Source organism: Mytilus edulis, chromosome 7 (genome assembly GCF_963676685.1).
Source record: "Mytilus edulis chromosome 7, xbMytEdul2.2, whole genome shotgun sequence".
In the NCBI taxonomy this organism is placed as follows: Eukaryota; Metazoa; Mollusca; class Bivalvia; order Mytilida; family Mytilidae; genus Mytilus; species Mytilus edulis.
Genome location: NC_092350.1, coordinates 29,089,305 through 29,107,837, shown reverse-complemented (window position 1 = coordinate 29,107,837; position 18,533 = coordinate 29,089,305). Strand labels below are relative to the sequence as shown.

The 18,533-nt window shown below is 31.5% G+C and overlaps 1 protein-coding gene across 1 annotated transcript in view; it reads right to left on the bottom strand.

Moving 5' to 3' along the window:
* LOC139483068 (uncharacterized) overlaps positions 1-18,533 on the bottom strand; it is a 115,471-nt gene that overhangs the window by 40,689 nt on the left and 56,249 nt on the right. Inside the window, exons 31-37 of the mRNA XM_071267096.1 lie at positions 16,821-16,863; positions 16,438-16,610; positions 15,338-15,511; positions 14,457-14,666; positions 12,618-12,824; positions 11,769-11,939; positions 9,947-10,153 (exon numbers count right to left, since the gene is read on the bottom strand). Of these exons, the coding sequence (XP_071123197.1) occupies positions 9,947-10,153; positions 11,769-11,939; positions 12,618-12,824; positions 14,457-14,666; positions 15,338-15,511; positions 16,438-16,610; positions 16,821-16,863 (1,185 nt within the window). The remainder of the gene's footprint in view (positions 1-9,946; positions 10,154-11,768; positions 11,940-12,617; positions 12,825-14,456; positions 14,667-15,337; positions 15,512-16,437; positions 16,611-16,820; positions 16,864-18,533) is intronic.

The following is an 18,533-nucleotide window of genomic DNA, read 5'->3' as shown; positions in this document are numbered from 1 at the left end:
CAAAATCACCAATATAAGCATGCAATTTATCAAGTACTTCCAACGAGTTCTTGCACTCCAAAAGTAATTTATTCCACTATTTTCGAAGGCCTTATTTGAACAATTTATTATCAGGTTTTTAATTGTACCAAGTGTGCTGGTAAGAAGAATAGACAATTTAGTAGTTGAACAATGGCTTGAAGACGAAATAAATCTATATTTGTAAGGGGTTTTGTGTAGCTTCGGAAGCCAATACATAGTTGGGACTTTCATTGTATTTGGCTCTGCTTGTAAAGCGGTGCCTAAAAGTTTATGTTTGTTACAGATTTCGTTTTCTGAAAATGGAGTAAGCTGGAATGTTGGTGAATTGGTGATTTCTTTTTTCAGAACCTCAATGTAAAATTTACGTCAAACAATAATAATATTATTAGCAGCTTTATCTGCCGGGACAAAAACAAATTCCTTGGCTAGTTCTTTTAGTTTATGTTTGATACGAGAAATAGGTTTATTGTTGTTATTGTTTATTGTAAAATGTTCTTTAAAATGTTGAATACGTATATCAACTATCTTCATTACTGAATTAAAAAAAGAGTCCAAAGATTTTTTGTCAGCTTTTTCCTGATTATGTTATAGAAAATGCATACGCCTGATTATGTTATAGAAAATGCATATTTTAAGGTTTTTCTTGTCGTAGAACACACCGAGGGGTGTCACGATTGATCAAATGATAGACCGACCGTAGGGAGGTCTTTCTTTGAGCAATCCTGACACCCCGAGGTGTGTTCTACGACAAGATAAACCTTAAAATATTCATTATCTGACTGATATACCTTCAAAAAAATATTATTTTTTATAAAGAATTGCAAAACTTAGTATCCTATTTTACTGACAACACTAAAGTGGGATATTCCTTTCTAATGCGTTCAGGTTTTAATACGCCCTACGGCTCATTTAGAATGTGAAATAAAACTGACTAATGAATCTATATATAAACCTTTTAAAAAATATTATTTATACACAATAAAAATATTACTGTAACTGCAAGTAAGACACAAATGTATTGTTACCATCCGATAACGGTGTATGACAAATACACGACACGTTGTAAGTAATTTATTGTACCACTTAGTTTATGGAAAAGGGGGAGGGGTATATTTTTTGTTCTATTTGTAATGTCATTTCTATCGCGGAAAAGTGGTTATTTTTTTAACAATTTTAATTGAATCGAATGAAAAATTCAGAAAGATTGTCTTTTGATCGAAAAGCAATACATTTTATTAACAGATAATCAGGATATAATTATATACCCTCCGTACCCGACCCTTTTCTGAGTTACGTTAATGTTATTCAATAGAATATAAGATTATCTTATTTGTTGATTATTTGATAGAGTAAAAGGTATACATAAATTTAAAAAAGTTAAGAACTGACACGAAGACGAATATAAATACATGTAGGTCACAGTATGATTTCCTATTCAGCGTTTATGTCCTGAACATGCATGAAATATTTGCCACTGGACGTTAAGTAAGCAACCAAAAATCAATCAACCTATTCAGGACTCAATAAGATATTCAAAATCTAACACACGAATATGTTAAATCTGGCTTTTTATTTATGAAGGTCTATATTAAAATTCATCTCACATATATGACAATGTTTCTTTATTGTAGCGATAAATTAACAACACTTCACGTTATTTGTTTCTAAAATTAAAATGCGGGCAATGAAGGTTTTTTTTACATCTATCATCGATTGAACTTTAGAAAATAAATTTCCAAATCGGCAACAAAAAACTATCAGACGAATAAAATTTTGAAGTAAATTATAGATTGCATTTTTATCAAGGAAAATAATGACCTCACACAGGTCATTATTTTATGCCTTGAAGCATATTTCTTTGAAACATGGTATCGTCCGGGTTGATTCTGAAAAAGAATAACCTGTCGTTCTGAAAGAAAATAACTCCATATAGGTATATAATCATGATTATTCAAAATGAATTTGATAAGAGTTGTCATCTTACGGCAATTTCCGTATAATAATCTATTGCTAATCATAATCGTGTTATTTTTAGATTTTAGTTTGCAGATCATTTGAAATGTTTGTAGTTGAGGAGGTAACTTACAGTTTAGATTAGTAAGGACTTATAAACAATGTTATTGTTATAGTGTTTTTGTCTATACAGGTTTTTCTTTATAAAGTTACTTTTTCATTTGTATTTACAGAAATAGATTTCCTTGGTCGTATTTGATAAAACCTGTTGGACTTTTTAGTCCTGAAAACTCTCCAACCTCGTACTTTATTTTGACTCAACTTGTTTGAATCTAGAAAATTAAATCGAGTGGAACACATTCATTATAAGAGGAAAACAACAGACCAACAGAAACACTGAACTGCAACAAAACCAAATGTCAGCATTCCTAGAAATTGACTTATTTATACAAATTGCTATGTTCCTGACCATGTAAAGGACATTTTAAGAAACAATGGTGGGCTGTTTATGGCTAGCAAAACGTCCCGCTTATAAACCAATGTTAAAAATATCGCCTAAATGACTACATTACGTGATAAGAAAAAAGTACCAACAAAGTCAAGAATAATCAGCACTGGGAAATGCATAAATTAATAATATAATAGTATAAAATTATGTTGGTCATAAAGATAATCTTTATATAGTTTTAGTCCGAGATTGTTCTGATTTCCAACGACTGTTTCGCCAGAAAAGCTTATACTGAGGAACCCAAAGACACAGCCAGCTTGTGCAAGTTGTGGCAAACAGCCGTTGGACTTCACAGCAATCTTGGACTAATAAGTTTTTCTTTTGTAGACGAAACGCGCGTCTGGCGTATACTAAATTTATTCCTAGTATCTATGATGAATTTATTTTTAACACCAGTAACTGAGTAAGGTCTAAATTCGCTTTCAAGAATAAAGGTCCCAGACTACTTTCAGAGGTCCATTTGATAAAAATCAAATACTCTCTCATACTACCTCAATCTTAATTAACTGTAAAGGTTGAAGTCCAGCCCCAGGATGTATAGGGATCATGTCTGTTTCGCGCCTAGTCCAAATAATTATGATGTCTGGCAATCCTATTTTAAATTTTCTCTGGGACGTCTCCCTACGACGGCGTCCATGAAAAAAAAATTAAAATAGCCTTGCCAGACATCATAATTATTTGGACTATTTCGCGCCAAATAAACATATGTACCACCCACGTTTGCACCCTACGTCCCTTCGCACTTTACACATTTGCACCCAATTTTTATAGAAATTCCAGTTGAATTATTAGATATATATTTTTTTTCATATGTATATTCCCTTATAATTTAATTTTGGATGTAACGCGTCTTCTGATTGGCTGACGTTATTTTGTTACCAGTCCATAGGGAGGAAGAGGTATGTTATGAAGGAAATCAGACTACGTCATCTGAAGACTGGAGAGAAGGGAACAGAATTGTTGAGCTAAATGTCCTTGCCACTGGTCTCTTAAGAGCATGTCTTAAATGTGGTTTGCCCCTACAGCTTGGACATACTATTGACATACAGACATATGGTCTTGGATGTCTATTGACAGTAAGTAATTCTGATTTAAACAGCAAATCTAAAATGTCTGAACACTTTGAATGAATTCAGCTTGTCTTTCTATCCATCAAAAATAATTTCAATCTATAATTCAAGAACAGCCCTGAATTTTAATGATTAGTCATCATCATTGGAATGTGTGTTGTAACAAGAACCAAATCTGTAGGTCAAAGTTCAGTATTCAGAAAATCAAACCAGAGAAAGCCTATTCTAATAGCTTAGTCAATACTAAATTTCAATATGTACTTGATGAGCGCTAACTCCCTGGTTGTGTTCAATGCATTGAAGACCTCAGCAACATTCACCTAAACAATTTGTTAGAACAATATTTATATTGGAGAGCATTAAATATACCACATTCATGTACATGTACTACGAAAAAACGGGGCTCTGTAATCTTGAATGGTATAATGCAAATTAATGTCCAATGTTGAATGGGAAAAGACAATTATAAGCATTATAATTAAAAAAAAAAAGAGGGATTTTAATATGACATGCTTCAAACCAATGATGTAACTACGGTATGATAGGACTTGCTTCCCCCTTTTTCTATCTTTCCTTTTTGTCATAAAAAAGTAACATAGAAAAGATGGAAAGAGAGTAATGACATCTAACTTTGATGAGATTTATGTCATACAAATACTGACAATCAACTATTTGTCTCTTTATACAATCAACCATTTTTTTTCATGTACAGTGTTTTAATACCAGTTGTATGCATGTAAACAGTGTTCCTACTGGAAAGCGTCATGACAGAGTATGGGATGTCAACAGTAAACTTGCCGCAGGTACATGGACATGTATGCACAATATTATCTAGTCATGTAAATATAGTCTATCAGCATCCAGGCAAAATCTGGTCACTATCACCAACATTTTCAGGGTTCACTTAGATGGTTGAAGTTTATGTCATACTTCACTATATTTGAGACATTATATTTATTAGGTCATATAAACTTGCAAGCATTTTCACAGATACAGTTCTTGCAAGATTATTATAAAACTTATAATATATAGGCTAATATCAGCAATATTTCGAGCTAGTTTTAAAATGGTGGATGATTGACTTTTTGTCAAAGAGTTATGCCCCTTGGAAATATTAGATTTATGGAAAATGGTCCTGTTAGCACTCTATAGATACAATTAATGTCAGATTTTGGTAAAACTTATACTCTAGGTTAATATCAGCAATATCTTGAAAAATTTATAAAATGGTGGAAGATCAACTTTTCTTTAAAGAGTAATGTCCCTTGGAAATATAAAATACATGTTCTCATGTTTTAATCAACTGGTATAATCTTAAAGCTATAAAATATGATTTAAAAAAAAATCATCAGCATTGCGAGATGAAAAATTCTGCAAATATTCATCAAAGTTGTACTGCATCAAGATCTCAGATCAAGATATTAGATCATTCTTTCTTTGATTATTTTATTACAGCCCTTGTTCCCTCTGGACTTGGAGAGAGACAAACTAATAGTTTCCTATCAGAGCTAAATATTCCAGCATTTAGTTATAAACTGGATAATGCAAGACTGAGAGAAGTAGGGAATGTTGTTGAAGTGGTAGCCAAGGAATCAACAAATGAAGCACTGGAGAAAGAATTGGCAGCTGTAGTAGAGTATGCACCTAAAAACAATAAAAATTAAATCATTAAACTTAACTCAAACTCATCAATTTTGATTTAAATTATAATGATAAAAAAGAAGACGTGGTATGATTTCAAATGAGACAACTCTCCACAACAGATCAAAATGACACAGAAATTAACAACTATAGGTCACCGTTCAGCCTTCAACAATAAGCAATGCCCATACCGCATAGTCAGCTATAAAAGGCCACAAAATGACAATGTAAAACAATTCAAACAAAAAACTTACGACGTTATTTATATATAAAAAAATCACATAAACAACAACTAGTGAATTACAGGCTCCTGACTTTGGACAGGCACATACATACATAATGTGGCGGGGATAATCATGTTAGCGGGATCCAAATCCTCCCCTCACCTGTGACAGTGGCATAACAGTACAATATAATAAGCATTGAGTGAATTTCAATTTTCCATGCACTGTAAAACAAATTAGAAACACATCATTGTGATTTCAGTAACTGATACCTTCAGTTTATATTATAAGAATTAGGAATGTGACTTAAAGTTATTTAGATTTCTAACATTTGACTCAATGATTTGATCCAATAATGCTTATGGTTAATATGTGTTGGGACACAATCAATGACAAACATTATATTTCTGACTACGATTGGCGATTTTATTTGAGTTATACAATCTTTGACATCTCTAGTTACATTTTATATTATGTTTAGTTTATTTACTAGTACCTTTATAAATTACAGAAAGAAGGGTAAACTTGTTGTTGCTGTAGATGCAGGGTGGCAGAAAAGAGGAAGTGATAGAGCATATGACAGCAAATCTGGTATAACTAGACACCATCAGTTATAATAATGAAAACAGACATTGACAGAACATCATATTACAGATAAAACCAAGAAACAAGAATAACATGATGGTCTTTAGAGCATTTTCACCATTTCATGTCAAATATTTATATCTCTCTAGTCAGGTTGAGTTAATGGTCTGTTATGCGGTCAAATACCAAGTAAAGAAACCTTAATTTTTCAAGCTTGCGACTTTTGTTGCAGAAAGCTCAGCATAGGGATAATGATCCGACATTTGCGGTGGCGTTAACTTTCTTCTTAAAAGACCTGGATGCTTCATACTCTGTACTAAGATGCCTTATGTTAAGAAGTTTCCTTCTTCAAATGTCTATTGTCCTTGAACTGATTTTTATGGTGCAGTGTCTACTTGAGAAAACTAGTTAAGGTCAACATGTTCAACTGTCAAGTGCCATCTGACCTTGACTTAAATATATAAAGATTATTTATAAGATTAAAAATATTGATCAAATATCTTATGTAGAAAACAAGATCTTTTAGATAATTCATAAAAACCAGATTACATAAGATATCTTGAAGTTAGAATAAATAGTAAAATGGCTTGCCAAAATAAATACATATCATAAACAGTTTGATTCAATAACTTATTTCTAATTTCTAGGTCATTGTTCCATGGTTGGTCCACAGACTGGAAAAAATATAAATTACTCTGTAAGATCAAAAGACTGCAGAGTTTGCTGTAGAGCAGAATCCAGAAATGAAAGTCCAAGAGAGCACACATGGTACCGTAACTGGGAAGGTAGTTCAAAGGGAATGGAGGCTGATATGGTAATAGAAATGGTGAAAGATGTACAGAGTAATGGCTGTACAGTAGATGCATTAGTTGGGGATGAGGATTCGACAACAATAGGACGAGAACGGGCAAACATCAGTAATAGCATTGAAAGATTTCTGATTGAAATCACTTAAAGAAGATTCTTGGAAACAGTCTTTACTCTCTCAAGAAAAATCATCCTGTTTTAAACGCTAAAATCATCCAATATTTACAAAGGTGTTTTAACTATATAAAAGCCCAAGGTGAAGGTAATCCAGAACAAATAGCAAAAGATTTCAATGCACTTTCGAAACATCCTTTTGGTGATCACCAATGCTGCTCTAGTCGATGGTGTAAATTTCTCAGTAATTCGAAGTCTGGTTTTAAATCATTTCCTTAAGAAAAACCACTGTCAAGTGCAAGTCTACAAAAGTCTCTTGAAATGTGTTTGAATGATATGCTCAGAACAGCATTAAATTATCAACTGTAGGCAGTACCCAAGCTAATGAGAGTTTCAACAGAATGGTTTCTGCTAAAGCAGCAAAGCATGTATATTACAGTTCTTCAGGAAATTTGAATTACAGAGTTGCAGCAAGTGTTGCCCAGAAGAACACAGGTCACAGCTATACCTAGTTAATGTAAGTTTTACTATATCTATTAGAGTCCCTACTTGCAAAGGGGGCAGTGTATAGTGTTTATGGTGTCGTTGTGTCCACCAATTTGTATGTAGACATAGTAGATTTGCATATTTTCCAACCTTTATTTTATTACACCAATTTTTTAAGAGTTATGGGACTTTGACTGTGGCTCATCAAATTCAGATAAACATTCAAGGCATATATCTTTGTATGTAGAAGCATAAATTGTAGAAATTAAACTTATACTGAAATTTCACATAATGTTGACATAACACATCTGTCTTGTTTTTTTAGGTCAGCATTCAAAAGAATAATTGCTCATGTAGTGTAGATCTGTTTACTAAGCACTTACTATTTTTTTTTTGTAAGAAAAAAAAGTTAATATGAATATGAAGTCTTATTTTTTATTTTTCATTTTTCAGGTTAATAAGAAGTTGGGACTTTCACCAGGTTACCATACTCAGCGCCTTGCCAGATTAAGAGATTATCAGCGATCAAAGCAGAGGGTTTTGGCAAATACAAGAGCATTTAAAAGAAAACGACTGGCAAGAAAGCGAAGATGTAATTAATGTATTTCTTATTTCAAAATATTACCCTATTATTTACCTGGGTATTTATTACCCAAGAACAATAGCAATGTCCAATGAAACACCATATTGTTTATTGTTGAATGACCTTAGAAAACAATATCTATTAAATAACCTTTTTTTCAAAGGGGAATAACCATAGAAAAGTACAACTTCTAGCAATTAACCTCCAAAAGCTTCTTGGAACTCATAGAATAATACTGAACCCCCATATATATTTGCTGTTTCAATCAAATCAGTAAAAGGCTTTTATTGAAATTTGATTTGATATTTTTATAACTTTAATAGTAGTTTTCAAGACAAGTTAAAAAATTTAAAGCATAAAGACCCAATTGGTAAAAAAAAGATTGGGTAACTATTTTTCTTGATAATTGAAATACATCTTATTTTATTTAGGCACCAAAAGCTTGCATCTGCAGAAGTAAGAGAAGGTGTCATCTATCAAACAGGATGCTTTCTTGATGCAGCAATATCGGATGATATTCAGTCTATTCCTGCACCAGTTATTTCTCAGAGTATTTTCCTGTGGAACCAAAGACCTTGAATGACAGTTGCATGACATACTTTGATGTTGAAACATCAGGACTTGGTAAAGATTATTTCTTATGACAAAAGGCTTTAAATATTTAAAATTTTAATACCTCTTTTGAAGATATACTGGGGTTTAAAAGTATTGGTAACTTTGAACCTCTTGATTATATTGTTTTTATTTCAGGCAGAGATTACATTTTTGTTCTATTCAATGTTAAAGTTCATAAATCAGCATCTAGACTATATGTGGTAGTATCAAGCAACCTTTCATTTTTTATAAAGATGCATCAGGGATATAAGGTCAGCTTCCAATCTAATTTGGGTTGCTGTTACTGACATTTGATGCTTCAGAATTTATGACAATATTTTGAACAAGGTGGAAACTAATACTAATTTGTCTAACAGGTGCTGTAACTTTGATCCTTTAGATTATATTGTTTTTATTTCAGGCAGATTATCACATAATACATTTGCCTGCTTTCAACAGTCAAAACACAAAATTTAACAGATACATACATGTAAAACCAGATAGACCTATATCACCCCAAGCATCGGAAGTGACTGGTTTGAAGTTTCAAAATGGGAAAATGTACCATCATGATAGAGAAGTTCAAAGCATTGGAATTCCTAATGCTTTCAAAGCTTTTATTCTCTTTCTGAAATAGATTCATAACACCGTAATTGTTGGGCACAACTCCAAAATTTTTGATGTTCCAATTTTAATTACTGCACTTGAAAAAAGATGGTCTACTTAATAACTTTATGTCATCAGTGAAAGGATTAATTGACACACTTCCTCTTTTCAAAGAGTGTATTCCAAATCAACCATCATATTCACAGCTAAACATTTACAACACTGTATTTGGTGAACTGTATAGTGCTCATGATTCAATGGAAGATGTTGTTGCTCTACGTCGCTTATTTAAAAACATATCACCTAGTCTTGTATTGAAATCCAAATTCTCTGGCACTAATTTTTCTGACGATGGATATTGTCACTTTGAGTACATACCCTTTTTATGTTACTTTAATTATTATTTTGTCAGGTTCATATCTCCTCTAAAACATGTAAACTGCAAAACCGGAAACCACAACATATAATGTTTGTAAACAATAGCTATGAATGCAAGAAATTGCAGAACGCAATGGAGCCAAAAATAAATGATCTTATTTATTAAGGAAAAGATACACTGTTTTGCTTACATTACCAGTGATTATGTGTTTTAAAGTTTCTTTTTTCTGTTTAATTTATATTATAGTTTCCTAGATAATGGCAACAAACCAAAAAAGAAAGTCATTTATGTATGTATTAAATGCTTTAAGAATTTATTTATATTGTTTTATAAATTGTAATTTATCATATCAGCTAAAATGTAAACAAATAATACCTAGTTCTAATGTAGCAACAGAGAGGTTCCTCATAAAGGTTTCAATTCCTATAGTAAAAACAAACTGACAGGAATCCAGAATAACAGTAACTTCAAAATCTCTTCTCAGAGCATCAGCGTGGACACAACACTCGATACCAGTACATAGATATGGGATATAACATGGGGCATTCGTGTTGATCTCAGATGGTCTTTTCAAAGGACAGTCTGAAAGTTTTATTAATCAATATTATGTTTCAGATTATTTTGTTCTAAGCAAAATATATTTCGTTTTTATATGCCTGTTTAATCTTTTAAAATGAATAGATGTGTCGACCTTTTATACATGTGTTTGTGTGATAACAAGGCAAATTTTAGTACAAGAAAAAAGAAAAAAAATGATAGCATAACTCCAGTTGTCAGAAAAATATAATCTGGTAGTGGTATTAACCATATGTGGATTCTTCAAAACTTTAAAGAACTTCTGGATATTTTTAAATCTCGGTCTATTTCTGAAATTAATTCTAACATAACTTTTTTTTTAACCTGTATACCACCATTCCCAAATTGTGAAATTATATGTTTTTGGGAAAATCATTGAACGACAAAGTTTCTTCCTATGTGCATTTACATTTTCTAATGTCAGACAAGCGAAGCAATGAATATGATTATTAATTTGATAGATCCTTTTGTGCTTTTTTATAAATGATTGTTTGTTTTGAGATTGTAACACAGTGATGACAACTGTACCCCTATTTTGTCTACTTTATTTATTATGTCTGTTTTGTACACGCATCGTTTTAAATATGACGGAATTTGATGCGACTATCATACAAGTGAGCGGTTAAGCGCTATAAAACAAGGTTCAATTCACCATTTTCTACATTTGAAAATGCCTGTACCAAGTCAGGAAGATGACAGTGGTTGTCCATTCATTTGATATGTTTTGTCATTTGATGTTTCCGTTTGATTAGGAACTATCCGATTGAATTTTCCTCGGAGTTCAGTATTTTGTGATTTTGCTTCTTTCTGTCACTTTAACGTATGTTTTTAATACAAAAAAACCACAATCTGTTTGGAAAGTCAAAACTACACATCATGCTTATACCTTTGAGACCAAAGACCCTTGCATCGATAATATTCATTAATCGTAAACCAATACAATAATTAAAAATTATAACATTCATTAAAAAAGCATATAATAATCCTTTCTTGGCAGATTTTATACATTAATGATGACAAAAGTTGTCCTACATACAAATGGGAAATAAACAAACCATGATGATATATTACTAAGGAATAAAAAGCAAATGATTCTTTGTTAGGAAATTTCACTCAAAATTAACGATCAAATGTCAGAATTCACTAATTATCTATGACATTTAAAGAAAGTAAGTAGGTAAATAGTTTAGTCCTGTTATATTTTGAAACACCAAGAGAACTAAGATAAAAAGTAAAAGTCTTAATATTTATACATCTTTCACTACAAGACTTTCTATTTTTTATTTATCTCATCAAACATTCCAGTGTTCGACACATATAGTCTAGTATAATTGATTTACCATTTAATTCAACAAGTCATATGGTGTCAGTACATAGTTTTAGTGAAAATAACCCCGCTACATTCTATTAGGGTGAATATGTATAGTAATTTCTGTTACAGGCTTTGAAAAAAAAAAAAACTTATAACTAGCTAAAGTATATCATTAAAATATATATTTGTGACAGTCCATTATAAAGAAAAACAAATTTTATTGATTTTAGGATAATGTGTATCTAAGTAAGCTTTCTCTTCTTTTGTACATTTTTTCTTAATTTGAAATGTAAAACTAACAACATTTACCATCTTTGATAGGAAGATTTTTTCTGTACTTAGTTATTTCTGCACTACACTGTTCTTTCCTCAAGAAAGGTGATATACCAATTTCTTCAAACAAAAGTGACAATCCATATGCTGGTAAATGTTGATCTTTGCCTATATACTTGGATTCTTTCCATTTTTCTAATGAAAACTCTATAATAAAAAAATCAAAACTTTTTCTTTAAAGATTAGGTCAAGTATTTGATATATATTTAATAAATCAACTGTATTGATGAAGGAGATGAGATTACCTTTAATTGTTCAACTCTACTTCATTTGGTTTGAAACCAGATTGGGTAATAAAACTTATGACAGCAACCAACACAGAAAAAAAATGTATCTTCCGGTCAGCACACAGTCAACATAATAATTTGATTAAAATCCTTACAAATTTATCGATCATAAAACACTTTTGATGGTCAACACTAATAATTCCTCTCTAAATATTAAAAAGGCATAACAGCAGACGAAGATTACCAATGCTGGTAAGGATACACAACACAAAGATTCTCATTTTGGTCACCCTTAGAGTGCACAAAATAGACATACAGTAGCTATGACATTAACATTATATAATCTCTAAGCTTAGTCTACCTATAAATTTCATAAGTCGTCTAATATCATACATATCCCACAATTTACACAACACAGAAAGTTCGTACATTTACATAATAAGCATAACAGTTAAACAACATTTCATACAAATCCCACAAGTACTGTAGTTATAGATGACGGCATGGAAGGTATACCTAACTTCCTTATTATAAGACATTGACAAAAATATCATGCTAAGAGGATTAAAAAAGTTTCTTAGAAAGAGATAATCCTTACTTTCTATATAATATTTAGTTTCCCAGGAACAAAGACGCCTAGGCAGTCTAGTATTCTGCAGAATCTGTACAGTCAAATTACAAGGCTTTTCGTCTTCAAAGCATATGCTTATATTTAGTGAAACAACATACATTCTTTCTCCAGGAAAACTTCTGATGTTGAAAGATGCGTGGAAAATTCCTACCAACCAGAGATCATGTGTGATTCCTATAAAAAAATGATTAGAAATAAACACTTATATATATACATCTTAAAATTGAAAATGGAAATAGGGAATGTGCCAAAGAGACAACAACCCGACCATAGAAAAAAACAACAGCAGAAGGTCACTAACAGGTCTTCAATGTAGCGAGAAATTCCCGCACCCGGGGGCGTCCTTCAGCTGGCCCTTAAACAAATATATACTAGTTCAGTGATAATGAACGCCATACTAATTTCCAAATTGTACACAAGAAACTAAAATTAAAATAAATACAAGACTAACAAAGGCCAGGGGCTCCTGACTTGGGACAGGCGCAAAAATGCGGCGGGTTTAAACATGTTTATGAGATCTCAACCCTCCCCCTATACCTCTAGCCAACGTAGAAAAGTAAACGCATAACAATAAGCACATTAAAATTCAGTTCAAGAGAAGTCCGAGTCTGATGTCAGAAGATGTAACCAAAGAAAATAAACAAAATGACAATAATACATAAATAACAACAGACTTCTATAGCTAGCAGTTAACTAACATGCCAGCTCCAGACTTCAATTAAACTGACTGAAAGATTATGATTTCATCATATGAACATCAGGCACAATCCTTCCCGTTAGGGGTTTAGTATCATACCATCATAACATATATGAGAAGAACATAACCCGTGTCATGCCAACAACTGGTTTTTGAATAAATGTGTTTAGTTCCGATGCAAAGACCCTATAAGTGAATCAATATTGACGCCAAAATATGCAATCTTTAATGACCTGACAACAGTATCGTAATTATATCCCTTCTTAATAAGTCTATTCAAAGGTTTTGTTAGTTTTTGAGGTAAATACTGACACCTTTTATAAAGAATATTTCCATAAAAAATGGGATGTGAAATACCTGAAAGTATAAGAAGTCTGCATGTTGAGCTATATTTACGAATAATGTCCTTATACCGATGATAAAATTTAGTAAATGTTTTGACTAGTTAGTGATATCGAAAACCCTGGTGTAATAATTTTTCAGTAATACATAAATTTCTCTCGTTAAAATCTAAAACATTGTTACATACACGAGCGAATCATACTTTGACCTAGACTTAATTAAATGATTTTAGGATTTAATAGTTTAGTTTCACACAAGCTTTCACACTAATAGATATTTACATATGGAGCATTTTCGAAATTCACTTCCGACAAGTGATAATTGTATATTTTTCCGCAACTTTTCTTCCCGTATTGTATATTTTAGCATGTCTGATTTCAAAGCAGACATTTCTAAATAAGTGATTGATTTTAAAAGAAAAAATAATCTGCACATTTACAATACAATCATAACTATTATACAAAATTTAATACATACTCAAAAGAATTCAAGATTAAAAACTTTTCAGACATACATGTACCAATAAGCTGAAAAATGGAAATCTAGACAGCTCCCACATATCGAAATATTTGTTGCCAAGTTTATTTCCAATTACACAGTAGTTTAAGAGGAATCGATTATTGTGAAAATAACAAATAACAAAAAACGACGGACGTACTGTGTTTGGAGAAGGTCATAGTGGTCCTGTGAGCCATGTAAACATGCAAAATGACGCACACATATCATTGCATTAATATCTCTTCACTTTCCTTCAAAAATGTACTCACCCCATCTGTAGTTTATTAATGATATATTCCTGAAGAACTTTTCTATTCCAACTGTTATTTGATATTCACATGGATCAATGTGAAGATAGAACATAAATGACCTTGGAATGAAATGAACATCAACACAACATTCTATATAAGTACATTCAGAAGACAGAAGGCAGGACACTGGGTCATCCAATTTTGTCAATGCAACTGTATTTGAACAGTCTGAAAATAGTAACAAGTATTTGTTTGAAACATAATGGATACACATGCAAAGTTTATGATGAATAATATGTATTATATCATGTGCTTTAACTTTTAAACAAAATTTTATTTATTTTCAATATATGTTCATATTACCTCAAAACAGTATTAATTGAATTTTCAAAGGGTGATGCATATACATAAATTAATCTACATAAAACAATCGTTCATTCTTTTATATAACATGTATAAATAAGGCCGTTAGTTTTCTCTTTTTGTTTTACATTGTCAAATCGGGGCCTTTTATAGCTGACTATGCGGTATTGGCATTGCTTATGGTTGAAGGCCGTACGGTGACCTATAGTTGTTAATGTCTGTGTCATTTTGGTGTTTTGTGGACAGTTGTCTCATTTGCAATCATACCACATCTTCTTTTTTATAGACAACAGAAATAAAACCACATATGCATCCTTTCCACAGACGGACAGACAAACGAACGAATGGACGGACGAACGGACACACAGACAAGGAAACATAATGTCCGAAAATAAGGCATAAAAATCTACGCCATTAAATATATTGGACTATTTTACAACCAAAGATGGCTGAAAACCCCTACAATCCTTTAAAAATCTTTAGTTAATTAAAAAACAGACGATTTAAAAACTTTTCAGTAATAAGAATTGTTTTACCTTTCTTCCAACCATTGATACTTTGAGAATTATATATATCAGACCTCCTACATTCTTGAATATTAAGATATGAAGAAACTCTCATTTGATTCAACAAATGTGATATCATCCAGTCTGGTAATGTGTCAGTTGGTGCTAGTCCCTTTTCTATATACCACTGCTTCAAAGAAAAGCCTAAAATGATATAATTTGGTTTATATTACAATGATATATAGTACTTAGAAACCAAAAACTATCTTTAAAATCTCTAAAATTTGAGCTGTTAAACTGACAACAAACTGACAACAAACTGTTTTATCTGTATTTTGAAGGAAACCATTGTTAAATTTTAGATGGGTACTAATACAAATAAAATTGCTGTATAATAATGTATTGAGCTTTTAGTATTATTTGAATTTCGATGTTCTGCTCCCTATTTTCGTATACGCATATAGAGTATGTCCTGAATTGTAAAAGTGAGAATAATAAATATCAAACTTGTCCTCCATTTTGTCACCAATATCTACATATTCAAAATTTGAAAACAAAAGCTGAACAGTTTATAAGTTTATGCATGGAGATAACAAAGTATGCGATTGTTCAAATATACCGCATGAACTGCCAAAGTGAAAATCGTAAATATCAATGTTGACCTCTATCTTTTCATCAGACACAACATATTCAAATTTCAAAATCCTTTGTTAATAGTTCAGTAGATATAGCATTGGAACATCTAAAGCCGCCAGCCATTTGAGGTGGCTCAGTAATTATACATTCCTTCATTTTGTTATTGTGCTATGGGTAATTGCTTAAATTCTTGTATTTCATTTCAGGAAAATGCCTGTTAAAAGTCGGGAATATGATAGTTGTTATCTATTTGTTTAATGTATATGAGCTTTTGATTTTGCCATCTAATTACGAACTTTTCGTTCACAATTTTTCCTACAGTGTGTTGTTTTGTTGTTATTTTAGTCTTCTGCATTATGTTTCGCACTTTTTTTTTTAATTGAGGGTGACAAATCATTCGACAAATCACATAAAGATGTTGTTACAATGCAATTTATCTGATGGTGAGATAAGATTCGACCAGCCTTTTACACGTTTTGGAAACATCTTCTTACCTGAAGGTAACAAATGATCTGACCAATCACAGACACCTTTTGACAACATTGTATTCTCAAGGACTGTAAACTGGTCATTTTCAGAACACTCTGGTGATGTGCTCTCAAAACAAAACATGATCTTCATTGTTATTAGATACATCTTCTCTGTAGACAAATCTTCAATATTATACCTGAAGGTAAATGTAACAGCTAAGTAAGGCCACAAATCTTGACAAGAAAAAAGGTTTAAAAGATAGTTTTCAAATTAAAAAAAAAAAATGTATTGCAATCTTACATAAGACATTTATGATTTACAAACATGCTTATAATAAGCATGAAAGTCTTACAAAAAATCTAGAAATAGAAAATGATAAGTATAAGATTATGAAAAAAATACTCACATGACTCTCACAATTCCTTGTAGACTAAAATAATTGTCAAAACCTAAAAACAATAAAGGACAATTTGTTAGCTGGATAATATAATAATGCGAATATCTAATATACTCTTAGCTAATAAAAGAAATAGAGGAAATCAGTGCAGGGAGGTTACAAAGTTTTTATTTGTAAAAAATTAGTAACATTATTTATTTTTATCTTTTCTGGACCTAATTAGAACTCTGCTCAATCGATGTGCAAATAGCACAAATATTATATTATAAAAAATGGCTCTGATGAACCAGCTTTGTAAAATAAAGTTTTGAGAAAGACTTGTATTTGACTTCTTTATATTCTATCAAGAATTTAGTTAAGTTATAATTGTAAAAGCAATCTTAGAGTTATATAATTATATGCATTTTTATTAAAAACATATTGAAAAAAACGTACTTGAGATATCCAACATGGAATTGACGAGAATCATATCATGACATCGTTAAATTATTAATAAACAGCTCCGCAATGAGCTCACGTTAAGCCTTAGTTTTTGGTAGGGTTCGTGTTGTTTATTATTTAGTTTTCTATGTTGTGTCATGTATACTATTGTTTGTCTGTTTGTCTTTTTCATTTTGAGCCATGGCGTTGTCAGTTTATTTTAGATTTATGAGTTTGACTGTCCCTTTGGTATATTTCGTCCTTCTTTTAAGCCCGTCGCTTTAAAAAAGTAATAAAACACTTTTCAATGTACATGAAGTACTAGAAATATATAAAATAACTAAAGCCAGGTTATTTCAAAAGACATAAATAAAGGCAACAATAGTATACCGATGTTCAAGATCATAAATCCATGGACAAAAAACAAAATCGGGGTAACAAACTAAAACTGAGGGAAACGCATTTAATATAAGAGGAGAAGAACGACACAACCCTACAATGTAACACACACAGGAACGGACCAAGCAGCAGACAAAATCCCACGAGAATAACAAATATTACATCAAAACCAAATACATGAATTTGGGATAGACAGGTACCGTGACACGTCTTATCGCAATGTGAATTTACACTCAAAAATAAGAGAAAACAAACGACGCAATGTTAAAATGTAACACATACAGAAACGAACTATTATATAACCATGGCCATATTCCTGACTTGGTACAGGTCATTTTTAAAGAAAAAAATGGCGGGTTGAACCTGATTTTGTGAAATATAACATTAAGATGACAACTCAACACTACAGGACCACAATATAAATAAATTGGAGAATACAATTGATAAAGAAACACACGAACAACAGCCAACAAAAAGCAACAAGTTGAACATTTTAATACGCCAGAAGTGCATTTTATCCACACAAGATCTACTAGTGATGGCCAGATACAAAAGTTTGAAAGCCGAAACAAGCAAAAAGTCGAACAGCATCGAGGACCAAAGATCAAAAAAGTTGTGCCAAAAACGGCCAGGGTTGTCTGTTAGTTACCAGAACATCCTTATCATTTAGAATAATTTATACTTTTGCAAACAGTAAATTTATAAAATTAATAAACAAAAGCTGTACATGATAGAACTGAAATATTAACTAATTACAGGAAACAACTGAAATACATTACATAACTAGACATTTGCAACACAATATGTAGACACATCCGAATATGTTTAAACCTCAACGCCAAGTGACGTGATATTTGAAATAGTAAAAAATGACAAAAAATGATGACGTCATTTGAATTTGTA